The 19,669-nt window shown below is 35.8% G+C and overlaps 2 protein-coding genes across 5 annotated transcripts; both read left to right on the top strand.

The window, feature by feature from the left end:
- The first annotated feature begins 353 nt into the window (after positions 1-353).
- On the top strand, positions 354-1,434 carry LOC122527753. The gene is made up of 3 exons (XM_043652233.1): positions 354-620; positions 906-1,139; positions 1,210-1,434. The coding sequence occupies exons 1-3, from the start codon at positions 468-470 to the stop codon at positions 1,393-1,395; spliced, it is 573 nt and encodes a 190-aa protein (XP_043508168.1). The 5' UTR covers positions 354-467; the 3' UTR covers positions 1,396-1,434.
- A 2,168-nt stretch (positions 1,435-3,602) lies between these two features.
- Positions 3,603-16,757, top strand: LOC122527752 (laminin subunit beta-1). 4 transcript variants are annotated; one of them, XM_043652229.1, is made up of 14 exons: positions 3,603-3,872; positions 3,942-4,122; positions 5,217-5,351; positions 6,634-6,678; positions 7,158-7,244; positions 7,991-8,216; positions 8,427-8,726; positions 9,094-9,656; positions 9,879-10,058; positions 10,472-10,797; positions 11,090-12,143; positions 12,336-12,843; positions 12,940-14,023; positions 14,422-16,757. In XM_043652229.1, exons 3-14 carry the CDS (start codon positions 5,288-5,290, stop codon positions 15,391-15,393), a joined length of 5,409 nt encoding a protein of 1,802 aa, XP_043508164.1. In that variant the 5' UTR covers positions 3,603-3,872; positions 3,942-4,122; positions 5,217-5,287; the 3' UTR covers positions 15,394-16,757. The 4 variants fall into 4 exon arrangements, with proteins under 4 accessions (XP_043508164.1, XP_043508166.1, XP_043508163.1 ...); XM_043652231.1 differs by lacking the exon at positions 3,942-4,122 and having other exon boundaries at positions 5,221-5,351; XM_043652228.1 differs by lacking the exon at positions 3,942-4,122.
- Positions 16,758-19,669: the final 2,912 nt, after the last annotated feature.

The following is a 19,669-nucleotide window of genomic DNA, read 5'->3' as shown; positions in this document are numbered from 1 at the left end:
TTAATTGTATCTCCTTTCATTATTTTTCCTGCTGTTATTTTTAAAAATAAAATAAAAGTGTAATTTACAAAGTTTACAGAATCTTTATTTAATTATAAAATGATAATAAACAAGTGGAACTGCAAATAAACAATCCGAAATAAAAAAATACAAATAAACAAATAGGAAAGATAAATAATCTTCTTTGCGGTTTAAGTTTCACATCTATTTTATCTTTTCAGTTTTTAGCTAATGGTATAGTCATTGAGTTTATCCTACACGAGATTGATAACATTGGTAATGATACAAGCGGTTATATAACGGCAACTTCATGTATGATTTCTAATTATGAAGTCAGTTAATAGATCTATGTAGTGCCTTGTCTATGGCGGTTGAGTATCGGGTAACTGTGAAGTACTACGAAAGTATTGTTCGAATAATAAAATTTGTCTAAGATAAGTATATTTTATCATTTTTAAAAATTGACAATGCGTAACGTAGAAATAAAAGCAAAAATTGATAATCCTGATCTTAAAATTTTACGCGTTATGCAATTAACTAATCATAACTGTATCACATTGAAACAACATGATATTTTTTTCAAAGTTACGGAGGGAAGATTAAAATTACGAAAATTCGAGGTATAAAGTTAATTTTTATACAGTAATAATGCTTATACTCTTATTTTTGTACATTATATCAGTGAGAATTAATTCATGAGATCATATTTTTGAATAACAGAATTTGTTATACAAGGTTTCAGAGAATAAATGATCATACAGTTTGTAGTTCTTGTTTCTATTTCTTTTCTTCATACACTTGTCATTATTAAAAAAAAAATCTACTAATGAAATTTTTAACAGTAATGAATAATATAAATGCAATAAGAAACTATATTAAGTAAATAAATGATATTTCTTATATAGGATGGTTCAGGCGAATTAATTTACTACAAAAGATTTAATAAGTCTGGTCCGAAGCTTTGTGATTATCAAAAAGTAGCTTTGAGTGAACATTCTTGTAGTGGCATTGTAGATATTTTATCTGCATCTAATGGTTGTATAGGTACTGTAAAGAAGACTAGAAAAGTATACATGATTGGTCAAACTCGTGTACATATTGATGATGTTGAAGGTTTAGGAAATTTTTTGGAATTAGAGGTTTGTATGTATGTCAAAAATATAGATCATTATACACTTATATCTGAAAAATAATGTAGCATTATTCTAGGTAGTCTTGACTGATGAACAGGACATAGAAACTGGTGAGATGATTGCTAGGGATTTGATGTCTAAATTAGATATAAAAAATGAAGATCTGATAGCAAATGCCTATATGGATCTACTTAATGAATCTATGAATGGAACTACTAGTGAGTCTATTAGTGAAGCTACTAATGAATCCAAAGAATTTTAATAAAATGTATATTTTTTATAAAAACGTGTAACGTACTATTATATTTTGTATACTAATAATAAATATTTTAAAAAATTTATAAGTAAGAAGCATTTCAATTTCATTTTATAAATATTCAGTGTTACATTTATTTCATTGTCAATCAAAATAATAATTTTACCTAAGGACTTAGATAAAGCAAAGAATTTTTCCAAAACTTAATTATCGAACATATGGCTTTGTTAGTTATATGAAAATACAAATAAAGGAACACGCGTAAAAAAGAAGAACCAAAGAGGCAATGGTACGTTACTATCATAACCGGGATACGTTGTTCTGATAAGCTGCCCACGCTACTCTTCCTTCCTTTTCGATGATCACATTCGCTTGTCACATTTCGCGTGTTCGAGTTCTACTTCATTATTGCATTTCTATTGCAAGGGTCATTGTACTTCTTATTCTATTTTACTTTTAATTAATTAATATTTAAGAATGATTATTTTAAAGTTGAAAAAAATATTTCTGAAATTTAATAAAGTTAATTATTTATATGTTAATAACGTTTTATTTTATTTCAGTTATTAAAATTGTGTATTTATATTTTATAAAGTTAATTATTTATATGTTAATAACGTTTTATTTTATTTCAGTTATTAAAATTGTGTATTTCTTTTTTCGATTATTCTTTTTTAATTTCTCTTTAGAAAAAATATAAAAATTTTTACATTTTCAAAAAGCTTGAAAAATTGAAATTATATGCGTATATAATCTTGAACAGCAGATACTGAAGATTTACTAATATTTGTATAATATTTGAATTTATTTTAATATGTTGACAACTTTCGATGTTCAATTATAGAGTTAAAGTTGTAAATTTGAAGGGAAAGCTGGACTTTTTCAAAAGATTGCACTAATTCGTCTCTGTAAGAAAGACCTTCGATTATAGTGAATACTTGAAGGCATTGGTCAGTCTGACCTGCCAGCTATAAACCAAGGCGGAGAAAGACGTAAAGGAAAACGAAAGAATACAAGTGTGCTGCACGTGTGAACTATAGCCAATGGGTTGACGTAATAGACATTACGGCGCGACATGCCGACTAGCTTGTGAATGCTATAAAACATACTGCATATCTTTTATTTATAAAATATACTATGTCACCAATAATTTTACATTATTACAAAATATAAAAATTGTAATAGCATTATTGATGTTGGAATATCATTTTTGTTCACGTCAATTCAATTTAACATTTCAATTTTTATGTGACAATGACTTTTCTCTTCCTTCTAACATAAATATTTAATGTTTTGTAAATCAAGTAACGTATGAAGATGTACGAATTATACTAAGAAGATTATGCGAGGCACTAACTTTACAGACAGTGGTTTATTGTGCTATGTGTAATCTTCAATTTCTTCATTGTATCTCTTCATTTGCTGCATTAAAGTTACAGAAAATCGTGCTTAATATGATTAATTAACACAATGGCTCAAATATTTTGGAGAATAGATGTATACATGTTGTTTTATCTTTGAAGATTTGTTAAACATTGAATTAATTTGAACACTTTCGGAATATAAAATATTTGAAACAGTTGAAAATATATTTGAAATATTTGAAAATATAAAATATTTAATCATCCTACGATTTATATTTATACAGTACAACCATTAAAATTAACAAATACATACGCAACATTTCTAAATCACTATCCATGTATTATATTTAAATCAAACATAATGAATTCCACTCGTCAATCTCTTCCAATTTAGTATCTCTCCCTCGAAACCCTTCATCCATTAAATTAAACGCCTAGGACAATCGTCCGTATTAATATGTCTGTATACTTGCTACTTGTACGTCCTAATGTTAAAATAAATAAGAAGAAGTATTTATTTTTACAAGTTCTTTTGTATTACAAATAAGGGTAGGCATACTAATGCGGACAGTTATTAAAATGAACATATATATTTTTTTAATTTAGGTTTGTGAATTTCTATGTATTTTCATTTTTACAAATTCTTTTGTACAGCTTACTTCAGTATCAGATCACGCAAATAGGGACAAGTAGACTAATTAAGGACAGTTGTCCTGTGATCCTCGAGAGAATTTTTTCTCTCTCCGAACGCCCCCGCATTCGTTCCCCTACTCCGTTCGCGTTCGAAGAAACTCTGCTTTGCCCCTCGACCTGTGTCAGCATCCGCTCTCGTCACGAACTGGCAAAGAAGGGACCTCATTCTACGTACGGCACTGGTCGCTGTCGGAGGTTCTCCTTAACAGAGAAACACCGGGAGAGAGACGCGTCACCAGAGGCGTCCGTGCACACGGCCACTCTCGTTCATAAATCATCTCGTTGATCGTCACGTTCTATCACGACGATCGAGTGTACTCTCTGGATCAGTTAATCCGTGTCGTTCGATCCTCGTTGTGAATCTATCGAGGCGCCAGTCAGCTCGTGGCATAACACTCTCTCTCGTGGGAGGTAGCACCAAGTTAGGTAAGATGTTTCTCGCAATTCGTTCTGGCTCTCGTTTCTCTACTCGACGTCGCTTCGCTCTCGTCCCAGGCAACGTTCGTCTCGAAGCTACGTGAAAGCTTCAGTATTCTTTGAACGACGCGTTTCTGCATTTTTTTGTCGAGGAACAGCGTGTTAGAAAGCTGACTGATACGAGAGCAAGCTTGTGTGCATGCATGTATGCGAGTGCATGTGTCTCACGTTGATTAGACGCGGTTTGCAACTCGAGCAGGTAAATAATATTATTCGTTGACATTGTTCTTTCGAAGAACTGCACGAGAGAATTTGACGTTCAATATCTTTTGAGATAGAAATTCTTGGGAAAGAATTTTTTGAAAAGAGAAAGTGTACGATACTGTACGAAGATGATGAAAATCGTTTTTACGTAATGTATTAGTTAGTTTGGTTGAACAGCCTCTGATTATGATTTGAATTTGAAAATTTCGGATTTAGGATACAGCTTCAAAGTGATTACTTGTAAGGGAATGTACAAAATTTTTTGGAGCAACGGTAGTGTAGTCTTTTTTGGAGCAAGGATTAGACATAGAGATTAGCATAAGATTGAGTATAAAAGAGATATTACATTTTAAATATAACACAATGCAGATAATATATATGTTACATAAATAATACATTCTATATAATATACGAGTCTGTACAAAAAAGAATTTAATTATATTATCTAAAATATTCAATCCTAAAACATTCAAAATGAAAATATTCATTAAATAGAAACACGTAAGATTATATTACATTTTTCACAGGTTCTCTTGACAATTTATCAAACGTTCCAGAGCTGTTTGGTCATTGAACTGTGCGCGATAAATTATTTGACTGAACTGAAGTACATTAGTAAACGATTCCTTAAGGTAAAGCGAATATTACTAACCGCAATAGCTGAAAGCGTTTATCGTTTATAAAAATGTTATAATAGTTAATGTGATTCCTCGTATCGAGCACTTCATTGACGATTCGGAACATGTACAGCGATCATTGCAATTCTTGATGCATCGTGGATAAACCGTACACCATATTTATTACTAACTTGGATATTATTATGATATTTATTTGGATATTCTGTAACGCGAAGAATTCCCTCAAAATAAAATTGTATCAAGCTATCCATAACTTTGGTGATTCAGTATTCAGACACAAAGATTTTCAAAGAAGTATTGAAATTGATGAAGATTCAAGGATTCAAGGTTTTAGGTCTGTCTTGGGATTGGCAATTTGATCAAGCTTCGAAGAAAAAACTGAAATATGATCACTTTTAATGCTGAAATCAAAGATGAGACAATTTTCTTTTTTTTATATTTTTTCTTTCAGATAGAACATAATGCTGATGGCTTGAATTTGATTCAAAAAAATCCAAACGTTAGGGGGGAAGGAGAAAAGAAATGGCACGAATATCTTTTCAGGCAATTTTTGCAATACTCTTGCTTGCAATAACGATTGTGTCCAGTAAGTATGATTTATTAACACGTTTTACATAGCACGTGTTTATCTGAGTTATCGACAACTTTTTCACGTTTGTACTTATCGAGCATTACATCATATATATATATGTATAACTTTAATAAAATTTTATCAATAACATTATAAATAATTTATTCAGAAAAAAACTGAAATAAAAATTGTTGTACGCGTCAACGTAAAGTCTACATAAAATTTCTAAGTTTTCATCTATGCACAGATTGGCTGAAGAAAAACGAAGGTTTTTTTTCTTTTAAATTTACCTCGATTATTTCAATTATTGATATTTCTCGTTAAGCCAGAAGAAAGAAACTTCGTTGAGACGAAATAATTGAGATTCACTCGTTGTGATCTACTTTTGATCATAACGTGCTTCCCATTCATTGCTCTTACGAGAGGATACCTTATCCATTACGATTAGATAGCGATTTGACCCTTCGACCTGCCTTTCTTCTGAATTTCTCAAGTTTATTTTAGTCTTCAAAATCTGAGCGCTCTAGAAATCTAAAGCAACAAGATCAAAAGGCATTTAACGTTAATAGATGTTAAAAAATTTTCTCGCAAAGCAATTCAGATTTAATTTAAATTCAAATTCTCTATTTTATTTCAACATTCACAATTTAAATATTAAATAGCAGTAAAGAGAAGATGCGTAGTAGTGTTTTATTTCTGATGGAATTTGGCCGTTATAGAGCGAAATAATTTTACAATGAAATATTCTGCTTTCTGATCTATTATATGTATGAACGATAAAGAAAGTTGAGTACGGTCGTTGAATAATGAAATAGAATTTTATCGAGTTTTACGAATAAAGCGGAATCTTGCAAGTTTTGTAGAATGTAAGGATTCTCATTCATTTTTAACGGTGATTTCCAGAGAAGCTACATGATAAACATCCGGTTGTCCCTTGCGATAGCCCCAACCGGTAATAGAACTACTTGATAACTGCACAATTCTGCCTTCGTTTAATATTTTCTCCGAGAAGTCGTAGTTTTCATTCTACAGAATTATTCGCGATAGGAAGAACGTATTCAAATTGAAGAAAATTTTTTTATATAAGTTTTATATTAAAAAAAAGAAATGAAAATTATTATTAAAAAAAAGAGGACAGCGTTGGAAAATTTTTCACAGAAAAATGAATTTTCGTTAACTCTTTTATGTAAAATGGCTTATAATGTTCAATTTAAACGACGAATAATAAAAGCAAAGTATAGAAATATTATACAAGTCTACAAAAATGTTTCTCTAATCAAATTATTTCTTTCTTTAGATACCGCAGAGCCTCAATACAACAGAGATAGAATTCCAGCCAGAAGTGAGTTTTAGTATTTTCCTAATCATTTGAAAGTAATAGAAAACGAAAAAAGAAAAAGAAGAAATTGGCAAACCGCGATTCATCGATTCAATAATTTATGTAGCTAAAATTTGAGAACATTAGCACTTATAACAATTATAATACTTTCTAACGAGCAGGAAACATTTGCAATTGCCAAAGTAGGCATAAAATAAAAATTCCATTTTGATAAATGTACAGTGAATCACAAAAATATTCGTACTCTTCCAATCTCGCTGACTTTTACAGTATAAAACTTCGAAGTTTAATAGGCTAACATTTTTATTGACAAGAGTTTCAAAACTTATATTGTAGGAAGAATCGTTCAGTATTGGCAATTATTGGAGGACGGTGGTACGAATACTTCTATGATTCAATGTATCATATTTTAAAACAACGTTTGAAAGAAAGACATTTCATCAAACAGTGAGCATTCGAGATAAAAAACGGGGGTGTTGTAGGAACGATCCAAAGAGGAGATATGTCACCCACGGAGGTGACCGAAGAGCGCCATTATTGGCCAAGGCTGACCATTCCCAGCCCAAGAGGTAGCCCATTCTCGCTGGTTTCAAAGATTCACGTTACTCGCTGTTTATAGACAATTAAAACCAGCATGACAATTGTTGCCCGATTAAGACTTTAATCTATCGTTTCCACGGAACGAAATTACGATTAGAAGCTATCATAAGTGTACATATAATTAATATCGATATAATACCACTTATTAATTGGAATAATAATTTTTGTTACTTCGTTCGAACGATTTAACCACAGATCTTTTCTTGTGCAAGTCGACGACTGACATTCACGTTTCCTTCTTTAAAGCGAAAGTGCAAGGATATCAGAGAGTAATCTTGCATTTCTTTCTCTTTAATCTGGTTAAGGTAATCTGTACCTGGACACTACGTTCTTTCATCATTAGACTGCGAATTTTTATACAAATTTGTACTTTTGTAAATCTAATTACGAACGAATAGAATCTAAGTAGAAATTTATAAAATACTTTAAATGTTATATTTTTTTTTTTCACCTATTATGTACATTTCGTTTGTTCTTGCAATTGTTTTCTCCATAAAGGCATAAAAATTCGCAGCCTATTGATCACCAACTTTTTGGTCTCTGGGCGTCTCGTTAACTCAGTGTAAATAACAAACGGTTAATTAACTTCATTTCCAATTGGCGGCGTGAAAGACACCGTGAACTGGCTGAAGGGGATGGAGATAACTAAATTAGTGGCTAACTTGACTGCCTTTCGCGAAGAAGTTGTTAAAAATTTGATTCTGTTTCCCTTTAGGCGCACAAATAAAGAGGAAACACCCCTGTGAGCAGAGCTCGTGTTATCCCTCGACAGGAAATTTATTAATCGGACGGAAGAATCGGTTAACAGCGTCTTCAACCTGCGGCCTTCACAGACCGGAAAGGTATTGCATCGTTTCGCATCTAAAGGAGCGAAAGAAATGCTTCTTCTGTGATGCATCGTCGCCCACCAAGCAGCATAACATCGAAAATGTTGTTACAGAGTAAGTAGCCTCCTTTTTATAGAGACATTGCGTTACGACTTGCATTTAAACAATCTTCTCCCAGCGAAACAATAAAATTAACAATTTTAATACTTGTTATATTAATTTAATAATTTAGTTAACATTAGGATATTAGGAAAGAGTCTAGTGGAAAAAGTAAATATTATACTCGTTTCTTCCCGTCGTAATTTCACTCGTTTAATTTGACAGTAAAAATTGGTGGCAAGCAGAGAACGGCGTGGAAAACGTCACGATACGCTTCGATCTGGAGTCGGAGTTCCACTTTACACACATCATCATTCGTTTCAAGACGTTCAGGCCGGCGATGATGTTGATCGAACGATCGTCCGATTACGGTAAAACTTGGCAAGTGTATCGATACTTCGCTCACAACTGCGAGAAGTATTTCCCAAATATATCAACGAAACAACCTCAGAAACTGACGGACGTTATCTGCGAAACAAGATATTCCGCGGTGGCACCATCGTCTGGCGGCGATGTTATCTTCAGGTATGTGAATAACGATAACAAATTAAATTGAAATGCATAGCGCTGATCCTACGCATTGTCGAGATCTCTGCATATCGTTTGGCGATAAAACGATGCTCGTATCTCGCAATTGGAGATGGAAATGTAATTAACGCATTGACGTTTATATGCGTTGTGTGTCAATTTAATTTTTGTTACTACTTAATATGAGAAAGTAGTAGAAATACAATAACTTTAAATATTTTAAAAATGAAATACTCCAGATCTAATATAAATTAGATAGTCATCTATAACTTAAAGCAATATTACTTAATGTAAATCATTGTTGAACAGAATTTTTCACCTTTTCATTCAAATAATAAATGTCTACTGTTTGTTGTTTCCTCAGAGTATTGCCTCAGAATCTGGAGATAGACAACCCCTACTCCATGGAAGTGCAGACTCACTTAAAAATCACGAACCTTCGCATAAACATGACCCGACTGCACACGCTAGGAGACGATCTTCTCGACGATCGTCCAGAGATTCGCGAGAAATATTACTACGCTATCCAAAACATCGTGATTCGTGGATCCTGCTCTTGTTACGGCCACGCGTCCAGATGTCTTCCGCTTCCCGGCGTCGCCGACGAGGAAAATATGGTGCACGGTAGATGCGAATGCACCCACAACACAACCGGATTGAATTGCGAGAAGTGTCAAGACTTTTACAACGATCTACCATGGAAACCGGCTGTTGGGAAGCAAACGAATGCTTGCAGACCTTGCATCTGTAACAATCACACGAATTCATGTCACTTCGACGAAGCTGTATACGAAAGTTCTGGAAGAGTGTCTGGCGGCGTTTGCGACGATTGCCAGCACAACACTATGGGAACGAATTGCGAACTGTGCAAGCCGTTTTTCTATCGCGACGTCACCAAAGATATTTCTCATCCTGATGTGTGTTTACGTAAGTTGTTTGTTACCGTCAAATATTTCATGAATGTCAATTCATTCGAAAATTCCGGATTTTCATGTGTACTCGTAGGAAATTTAAGTAAAATCAGTAAGAAATAACCTGCTAATAAGTTCTCCGAAATGAACGAAGCACAGAAATCGTTCTGGAGAAAGATACTGATTTCCTCGTATTTGTTTTTTTTTTTTTTTTTTTTTAACTAATTTTCGTTTTCAGCTTGTGACTGCGATCTGAGTGGTTCCTTGGACGACGGTATATGCGACTCAATAACCAATCCTATCACCGGTGGCGAATCTGGTCGCTGTCATTGCAAAGAAAACATCGAAGGTCGCCGTTGTGATCGTTGTAAAAATGGTTTCTGGAACTTCGATCCTGAAAATCCTGAAGGATGTCAAGGTATCGATTCGAGGAACTCGTTCTTTGCAAATTTCTTTTCTTACTTAACTTTAACACATATGATTAACATTTCTTCTGATTAATTCTCCTTGAAAAGTCGTTCTAAAAAGTGTCGAATATTTTTACTCCTGTTTTGCAATAATTTTCTCGCTACAATGTTCAAAAATTCAATCAAATTTTGAAATTGTAAATTTACATGTTAAATTAATTTATTACGGTACAGTATTATATCATAACGTACATTTGCACTTTTCAACTATCAATTTAGAACAAGAACAATTATCAGCTATAGTTTGTGAATTAAAGATGACCATGGAATATTAAAATTTCTAATTTGTGCAGAATTTTTAAATATAGATGGTACTTGCAATTAAAAAATTTTACCAAATAGTACAGATAAATTCTTTGTTCAGCTTGCACTTGCAACACCCTGGGTACCATCGACAATCGTGGATGCAATACGGTGACTGGCGAGTGTACTTGCAAGCGTTATGTTACTGCCCGAGATTGTAATCAGTGTCTTCCGGAATACTGGGGACTCTCGGAAGATCCGGACGGTTGTAAGCCTTGCGATTGCGATCCTGGTGGTTCCTACGAGAATTCTTGCGACGTGATCACTGGCCAGTGTCGTTGCAGGCCTCACATTAGTGGCAGAACTTGCAACCAACCTGAACAAAGTTATTACACTGGATCAGTGGACTTTCTCATCTACGAGGGTGAATTATCCAGAGCTAGCGATGTAATTACTCAAAATTTTTTCTCGCCAATCCCTTAATTAACGATCGTCATCCCCCAAACTAAAGAATTAGAAATAACTAAATCGAGGACGAAGTATTGCTGAAATATAAAACACAGTATCTCCCTAACCCTTACGTGGACTTTTAGTTTAATAAATTTTCAAATAACGATACAAATTGCAGCAATGTCCATTCAATGATCCATTTAAGAGTTTAATCATTCAAAAAATATTTGCTAAAAAACAAAACTAACGAAAACTTTTATTACACAGAAATTGTTAACTATGATCGCAGAATTGCCAAGTGGTGATAAGAGAGCCGTATCGCGACGGAAGGAACAGTACATGGACCGGAACTGGCTTCATGAAAGCGCTAGAAGGTTCCACGTTGAACTTCACGATCGACGATATACGTAAGAGTTTATGGTACGACATCATCGTGCGATACGAGCCAGTTCAGGTTGGATCCTGGGAGAACGTACAAATAATCATCGAGAGAGACAGTCCGGTGGATCCGAACGGTCCCTGCGCCGACTGGAGACCCGAGCAGGATCAATTGTACGCGCAACTTCCTTTAAGATCGAGAAGCGTGGTTGTACAGCCGTCCGTCTGCCTGGAGGCAGGAAAACGATACAACATTCTGCTGCAATTCCGTAAATTCAACAATCACGCTGACACGCCGTCCGCGTCGATTTTGGTCGACTCGATCATCCTCAGACCGAGGATAGACTCGATTCCGTTTTTCAAGATGCCCGTAATCGGTGAACTTCGTCGCCAGGAGTACGAAAGATATCGCTGCAGCGATTACTACAACGATTTCAACGCCATATCGAACAATATCCCGGATGTTTGCAAGAAGTATCAAAATAGCATCGGCTACTACGTTTACGACGGGGCGCACGCTTGCGAGTGTAACCCGACTGGCTCGCACAGTCTGCTCTGCGAAAATTACGGCGGCATTTGCCCTTGCAAGCAGAACGTCGTCGGCAGACGTTGCGATCGTTGCGCGCCTGGAACTTACGGTTTTGGCCCAGAGGGCTGCATCCCTTGCGACTGCGACGGTGTAGGGGCGTTGGATAATTTCTGCGACGTTGAAACTGGCCGATGCAAGTGCCGACCGAACACATACGGCAGAACTTGCGGCCAATGCGAGCCCGGCTTCTGGAACTTCCCTCACTGCCAACGATGCGAGTGCAACGGCCACGCCGAGAGCTGCGACTCCAAGACTGGCGCGTGTATCAACTGCAGGGACTATACCACTGGACATAACTGCGACAGGTGCATCGAGACGTATTATGGTGATCCTAGAATCGGTGTCGATATTCCGTGCAGAGCGTGCCCTTGTCCGGGTAAGTTAGAGAGAGAGAGAGAGAGAGAGTCGATTTATTGGTTAATTTGCAAGGAATGTAACGTATAGGTACACGTGATATGGGAAAATATTTGAAGTACAATATTTCTTGCAATACTTTTTACAATGTACACGTAAAACAATTTTACTTTAACGAAACTGCACGAATACTAACAAATAAATAAATTCGCAGGAACCATAGATTCTGGACATTCGTACGCCGAGAGCTGTTCACTGGATCCGGTCACCCACGACGTGATCTGCGAGTGCTTCGACGGATATACCGGTCCACGTTGCGAAAGCTGCGCGGAGAATTACTTCGGCAATCCGGAGATCCCCGGCGGCAGTTGTGAACTTTGCAATTGCAACAACAACACGGATCTACGCCGAGCTGGAAACTGCGATCCTCATACTGGACGTTGTCTCCAATGCCTCTATAATACCGATGGCGCCAACTGTCAGATTTGCAAGCCAGGGTTTCACGGGAATGCTCTCGAGCAGAATTGCGAGGATTGCATGTGCAACGTTTTAGGCACAGACAGAAACGCTGGCCCCTGCGATCATCGGACTGGACAGTGTCCCTGTTTGCCTCACGTTATTGGCTTGCTGTGCGACTCGTGCGAAGAGAATCATTGGAGAATCGCCAGTGGTCAAGGTTGCGACCCTTGCGAGTGCGACGCGGTTGGAAGCGTCTCTGACAGGTATGCGAATTCTTATTTGACCAGCGGTGACGTTTGGAATAATATCCTCGAGACTATTCTAAAAGTGATTATTTCAATCTGTTTCCATTTCTATAGGTGTAATCCGTACGACGGTACTTGCGAGTGTAGACCGGGTTTCGGTGGAAGACGTTGCAACGAGTGTCAAACCAACTACTGGGGCAATCCGAATGTCGAGTGTTATCCGTGTGATTGCGATTTGACCGGCTCCGCTAGCCAGCAGTGCGACAGAGAAACTGGAATGTGCGTCTGTCACAAGGGGATCGGCGGCGAGAAATGTAATCAGTGCGATCGTGGTTACTACGGGAACGCGCCTCAATGCAATCCCTGCGGCGAATGTTTCGACAACTGGGACATGACGCTGACCGGTCTGAGAAACAAGACGAACCTCGTGATCGAAGAGGCGTCGAGGATTCAAAAGGTTGGAACAACCGGCGTCTACAGTCAAGAATTCGACGACATGGTCCAGTCTTTGGATCAGGTCCAGGCGTTGATCAACAATGCCTCCATCAGAAGCCAAGATTTGGACGAATTGAATGATCTGGCCATAGACTTGAATAACAAGAAATTAGAATCCACCAAGAAATTAGAGGAAGTGAACAACCTCTTGGAGAACGTTAGCCAGAGAGTGAATCTAGGTGATGCTGCTCTGAAGAACTTGAAGAACAGGACGAACAGCTTGCACCAAGCTGCTGCCGATCTCAAGGAGAATGCGACTAGGCTGCAAGAGGAGAACGTCTTGGGTGCTCTGAACGTTACGCAGCAAATGGCAGAACAGTCTAGACAAGCAGAGAAAATGGCGAACGACACCAGTAACGTTCTGGCCGACGCGGAAAGATTCCGCAAACACACAGAGAGTTTATTGGCTAAGAATCAAGCTTTCGTACTGGAGGCACAGGAGAGGAATAAGGAGTCGTTGGATAAGATCAACGAGAAATTGAAGGCCTTCGATGGAATTATGCCCGGATTGAATCTTGAAATGTGCGGGGACAATGTTACGGATTGCAGTAGCGTATGTGGCGGTGCTGGCTGCGGTTTTTGTGGCGGATTGTCCTGCGACGCGGGCGCTGTAACGAAGGCCAATCAAGCTCTGGACGTAGCTAAGAAACAGGCTGCTGAGATCAAAAGTCACAAAGACGAGGCTGAACAATTACTTCGCAACGTAAGTTTCGAAATGTTCTTCCATTTCATAAATTCTTTTCTTGAGATGCTCCGCTTTTCCAACTAATATTCTGATCTTAGGCTCAGCGAGTCTGCGATTACCAATGTAATATCCAATCTAATTGATCTTTCCTTGGGATCTGTCTACGTTTAGTATTATTAACTTATTTTAAACATATAAATATTTAAATATTTGTTCCTTTGTTTCTCTCTTTGTGCTACGCAGTACATTTATCTTTGCAACTCGTATTTTATTTTATTTTCTCTTCTTATTCCTATGTAGACGTTGACATTTAAATCTGACTGCAGCTTTAAGCTTGCTGTTTCCCCCCTCAATTTCTCAAGATGAATTTTCTCTTTCGATATCTTTCACGTAGATGAAAAATGTTGTTTGTCCAGATGATTCAAGTGAAACGTGACGCAACGGCAGCCAGATCGAACGCCCAAGATGCGTTCAATTACGCGCTGAATGCACGTAATTTGACCGATGCCGTGAGCAAGGATCTCTCTGACATAAACAAGCGGATCCGTAGCACACTGGACGAGGAACAACCCACACCAGCCATGGTCAGAGACTTGGCCAACGAGGTGCTGGCCAAGAACATCAAACTGAAGCCTGACGAGATCAAGGCATTAGCCGATCGTATAAAGAGTATCGTCGGTTCCTTGACCGATTCTGAGAAGATCCTAGCTGATACCAGGGACGATCTCCAATTGGCCGAGAAGTTGAAGAACGACGCCGAGAGAGCGAAGGAGGACGCGATCGCGAAGCAGAATCTAGCCAACAAAGTGTCGGTTTTATTGAGCGATGCGCAAAGGGCCCAAGATCGAGCCCAAGTGGCGATCGATCAAGCCGAACGCGACGTCAGCAGATCCGAGAAGGACTTGGAAGAGATCGCAGAGTTGACCAGAGGTGCTCAGATGCAGGCGAACAGCACCGCGCAGACGGTCGAGTCCTTGGACGCTCGATTGAAACAATTGCAAACTCAGTCGGTCTTGAACGATTTCGTATTGTACCGTGAGATCAGCGTCCAGGCGCAGAAGGTGGCCGACGAGGCGCAGAAGATCGACGCCAAGACGAAGACACTCGTGACGGAGTACAGAGAGGCGGACGAGTTGCTGGACCTGAGGGTGAACAAGAGCAAAGGGAACATATCGAGGGCGAAGAAGCTTTTGCAGAGAGCCTCTGAATTGACGGCCGACACCTCGACGAAATTGAAGGACTTGGACGGTATGGAGAGCGTCTACAGAGACAACGAGAGAATGCTGTCCGATCTGATGGCGGAGGTTGACTCCCTGAACGGAGAGATGGAGAAACATTTGGCGGAGATCGAACAGAACGCGCAACGGTACAAACAGTGTACTTCTTGAGTGGCTACAATTAACAGAGCAAAGAAGTAAAGTAATATCGAACGAACGAAGATCTCTGGTGACCAGGCGAAAGAGTATTTTTACAAGTGAAATTTCGATGAGAATGATGTGAGTCTTAATTTAGAAAAGAAAAGAAAAAAAGACGCGTATTTTGAAGTACAGTGACGGACAAAAGAGAGTTTAAAACTCGTATTTTTACATTTTACATTTTTTTTTTTTTTTAACCAACGTTACGTAACAGCCATCTATTCTGCGATATATATTATATCTATTTGTTCCTTCTATTAAATGTATTTCCATTTTATCAAACATTGCACTTTTAAATATTATAATTATTATTATGTTTTCCCGTAAAATTAATGATTTTGGTTTATATTTGTTTGATCATCCATCAGAGATACAAAGTACACGTTAATTTTTAAGAAAGAGATACTTATTCAAAGAATTATTCGAATTGTGTGATATGACACACTGCTTCGAGAGATAAACGAAGAAAATAATTTTTCCAGTGCCATAATCGTAAACGAAGGGGCCATTTATTCGTTGATAAAATATCAAATATTTATACACGTAGCTTTCTGAAAATTTAATAATAATGAAGAATCCCTTAAATCGTCTTCCAAATGATATTAAAAAGTGCCAAGAGGAAAAAGAAAAGTCGAATTTTCTTATTGCATTTATCATCGCGGACCAAATACTTTAAGGTGAACCGAACAGCCGCATAAATCCATAATTATTCAAGGAAAACGACTGATCTAGTTAATAATAATATAGAATTAAACTTATTAAACATCGATACTTAACTCACATTAAATTTAATTGTTCCATACATCCCAAGATAAGATTTGTACTTATATGAAATACGTTTACTGCTGCATTTCTACAATAAGACACGGTGCAATAGGTAGATAGAATTTTGTATCAATAGTATATGTATATGTATATATTGCTCTCATCTTTTCACGAAATTACATTTCCCCATTGGATACGTATTGTTAATGAATTTAATAGAATCTCAATGAGTCGTCGTAGAATATTAAAACAATTGTATAAATGTATTATGTTACGGAGATTTGAAAATTTACGAGTAACACCGAGTCGAGAAAGCTGTTGAAAATATGAAAAAGAGAATTCCTCGATAAAATGAGGATTATAGTTATTTATAGATTGATATTTTAGGGCAACAGCCGAGCACAGTTGATGTTGCCAGCTATGGCCATTATCGCGTATCTGCTCTTGTTCAAGCGAGAAATGGAACAACGTTCTAATTAAACCAAACGATTTTTAATTGTATTTAATGAATAGTTATGTTTGTACGATAGATGAATATATATTAGAAAAATAAATATTATCAAAGGAAAATGGTATTTCTCGTTTTATTTATTAAAAGATTATATTTTACCATTTTACCCTGAATTTGTGAAAAGTCACACAGGAAGAATCTTATCCGACGATACCGAAATATTTGTCCATCGTGGATTTCGACAGTGATAACAGTGTTTTCTTAAAACGTCATTAAAAGACGGAAGGACTTGCCGGAAACATGGAACCACGGAGTGATAAAATATACCATTCCTCGGAATTTTCCTGTGTACAAAGATTTCGTGTTAAAATTTCCGCATACTGCTGTGTATAATTTAAATCTATACGTATTGTAATTTTATTAGCAATCGTATTGGATATTAAAACAAAACGTAGCATTATTATTAGCAGACTGCGGATTTTTATGTATTTTTATATTTTTATCAAAGGTAACTAAAGAGAAACTTTAAATAGAAATTTATTTCATCTTCTAGTATTATAATAAATGCGACAATAAAAATCCACAATCTAATTGTTAGCATAAAAATTTACTTGACAGGTATATCAGAAGTTTCTATTTCATATGTGTATAATTTAAATATAATCTGTATTGTAATTTTATTATCAATTGCACCGCGTATTAAAGCAAAGCACAATATTATTATTGGCATAAAAAAATTATTCGCGAGTGCCCAAAAATTCGTATTTAAAATATATTTTACAAAAAGAGAAAAAATCAGTTTGGGCATTCATTGTATAATACTTACTGTCAGCTCTTGTAAGAGAAAATCAGAGATGGCTTGTTAGGAAATTTCTTGGCATACTTTAGTTCGGTCGATGCATATGTAACACAACTCCTTTATAAAAATAGTATTTGTAGTTTATTATCGCAGAGTCTGGTTTCGATCTACACGTGCACTATTCTATGCCCCTGTCAAAAATCTTGACATCGTTTCCCGTCCATCTACATTCGAACTTCCTCAAATTCGTTTTGAATCTAACAGAGATCCTCATTTAATCGATTTTAACATGACTTTTCTATTCTTTTTTTTTAAAAGAGATTTCTCTTTCTCAACTGGCATCATTAAACTATCGATCGTAAAAATTTAGAGTTTCAGAATTTTTCAATTCAATGTAATTTTGTAATTTCTATCAGAGGAAATATAAACTGCGAAATAAAATTAACTAATCTTAAATTTTAATAATTTAATATAAATTTTTATAGTCATTTGCATGTGAACCAACAATACCATTCGAAACTGAAATGATTATACTGTTTTATAAGAAATTAAAACGTGACTGATGCATTTGTATTAATAAAGCAGTGAATTCATCAAGATAAAATTTTTACAATGAAAAGTGTTACTTTTTAAAATGTATTAGGAGTCGAAGATGCCTTTCCTAGCAAAGGAATTCATTTTATTTGTTATTTCGATCACTTCCTCGCGCTTAAGTCACCCTTTTGGCTTCTAGAATCGACTTCAGACGCTGCAGTAGTATTTCGTGAATAGACAGCACTGTTGAATTGAAATGGTGTATGGGCTCGTGGGACTATGCATAATGAGTTCATTCAGAACGCGCACCAGTGGTTATCCGACATTGCTATTGGAAACAGAACATTGAAATTTTAAACAAGAATACGAAAAAAGAAGAACGATCGTTCGAAAGCTATGAAAATATATATTTCATATTTAAAATGACGAAATGGAAATATGTCTTTTCTTTATGAAATATTTTTTCTCTAAAGAAGTTTTCTTTCTTCTTTTCTAGAGAAATTTTCTTAAAGAAATTTAATTGTATCGAATTGTAATTCGTCCTTTCTTTTGCATATTATTTATATAACAATATAAATCCTTCCTTCATTTCAGAGTTTTCCAGTGCATAATTCACGTCTCTTATCGTTACTGCCTTGTGAACACCAATCACTTTTATTGAATGAAGATTGTGACTATCTGCAAATACATACATATCAGCAGACATTATGTATGGCCAGATTCTTGGTTTTTCCGGTTGGGATGAGAAACAATAATCGGCTGTTATAAAGATATCGTTAATTATTCTGTAAGCAGCAAAACTTTCTTGCAAGTACATACGAAATCATTATATTGTACATATAAATCAATCTCGTCATTTTAGTTGTTGGTTATTTTATTTTGGCTCATCTTAATATTTCCATCGATTAATAATCAAGAACTGTTAAATGAATATAAAAATTATGTTAATATTCGAATTGCACTAGTTTAATAGAACGATCAATCTGTTATAGAATTATTCGCTGTGTTTAAATTTAAAAAATGAAAAAAAATTAGAGAATTTAGAAATGTGTAAGTAAATTTGGAATTGAGAATTTGCACGATTAGAAATAGAAATTGAAATTGATCAAAGTTCCGATATTGTTATGATATACTATGTGTGCTCAATTTACTTTGCTTCAGGTGGTATTCAGTTTCTAGTACGAATGCTAGTTTCTAGTACCATCAATGCTAATTGAATCGAAAAAATTAAGTTTCTAGTGGTATTAAGTTTCTACTATTACGAAGATGCCAACCATCACTGCTAATTGAATCGAAAAAATTAATCAGTGTGAATGAATGTATATAAGGCGAGGTCTGGTTTTCGATGCTTTATCGTAGATAGCTTATCGGTAATAAATATAGACGACGGAATTCCGGCGTTCTTACACTAAAATTATCTATACTTCTACCTCAAATATTCAATACTATCGAAAATCTGATAACGCTGATGCATTTAATTGCAGATTAAAACATTTATTTTTAATATTTCCGACGAGTAAAATCCTCCTTTAGTTACAAAAATTTCTATCCTACCACCAAAAACATTTGCTAATATTGTCAAATTCAGTTAACCATTAATAGACATACTAAATGTTATATTTGTCTCAAAATTGAAAGAATTATATATTGATTATGTATTATATATAATTATATAATTATATAAAGATATAATTGAGACG

This window comes from Frieseomelitta varia, unplaced genomic scaffold, assembly GCF_011392965.1.
Source record: "Frieseomelitta varia isolate USP_RPSP 00005682 unplaced genomic scaffold, Fvar_1.2 scaffold_231, whole genome shotgun sequence".
Classification (NCBI taxonomy): Eukaryota; Metazoa; Arthropoda; class Insecta; order Hymenoptera; family Apidae; genus Frieseomelitta; species Frieseomelitta varia.
The sequence above is the reverse complement of the archived record's forward strand: the minus strand, read 5'-3'. Positions and strand labels throughout refer to the sequence as shown.

Coding starts and splice junctions, on each gene's coding strand:
- LOC122527753 (XM_043652233.1), top strand. CDS start 468: ATGCGTAACGTAGAAATAAAAGCAAAAATTGATAATCCTGATCTTAAA. Junction 621..905: donor TAAAATTACGAAAATTCGAG/GTATAAAGTTAA, acceptor TTTCTTATATAG/GATGGTTCAGGCGAATTAAT. Junction 1,140..1,209: donor GAAATTTTTTGGAATTAGAG/GTTTGTATGTAT, acceptor GCATTATTCTAG/GTAGTCTTGACTGATGAACA.
- LOC122527752 (XM_043652231.1), top strand. CDS start 5,288: ATGGCACGAATATCTTTTCAGGCAATTTTTGCAATACTCTTGCTTGCA. Junction 5,352..6,633: donor TGCAATAACGATTGTGTCCA/GTAAGTATGATT, acceptor TTCTTTCTTTAG/ATACCGCAGAGCCTCAATAC. Junction 8,217..8,426: donor ATCGAAAATGTTGTTACAGA/GTAAGTAGCCTC, acceptor TTAATTTGACAG/TAAAAATTGGTGGCAAGCAG.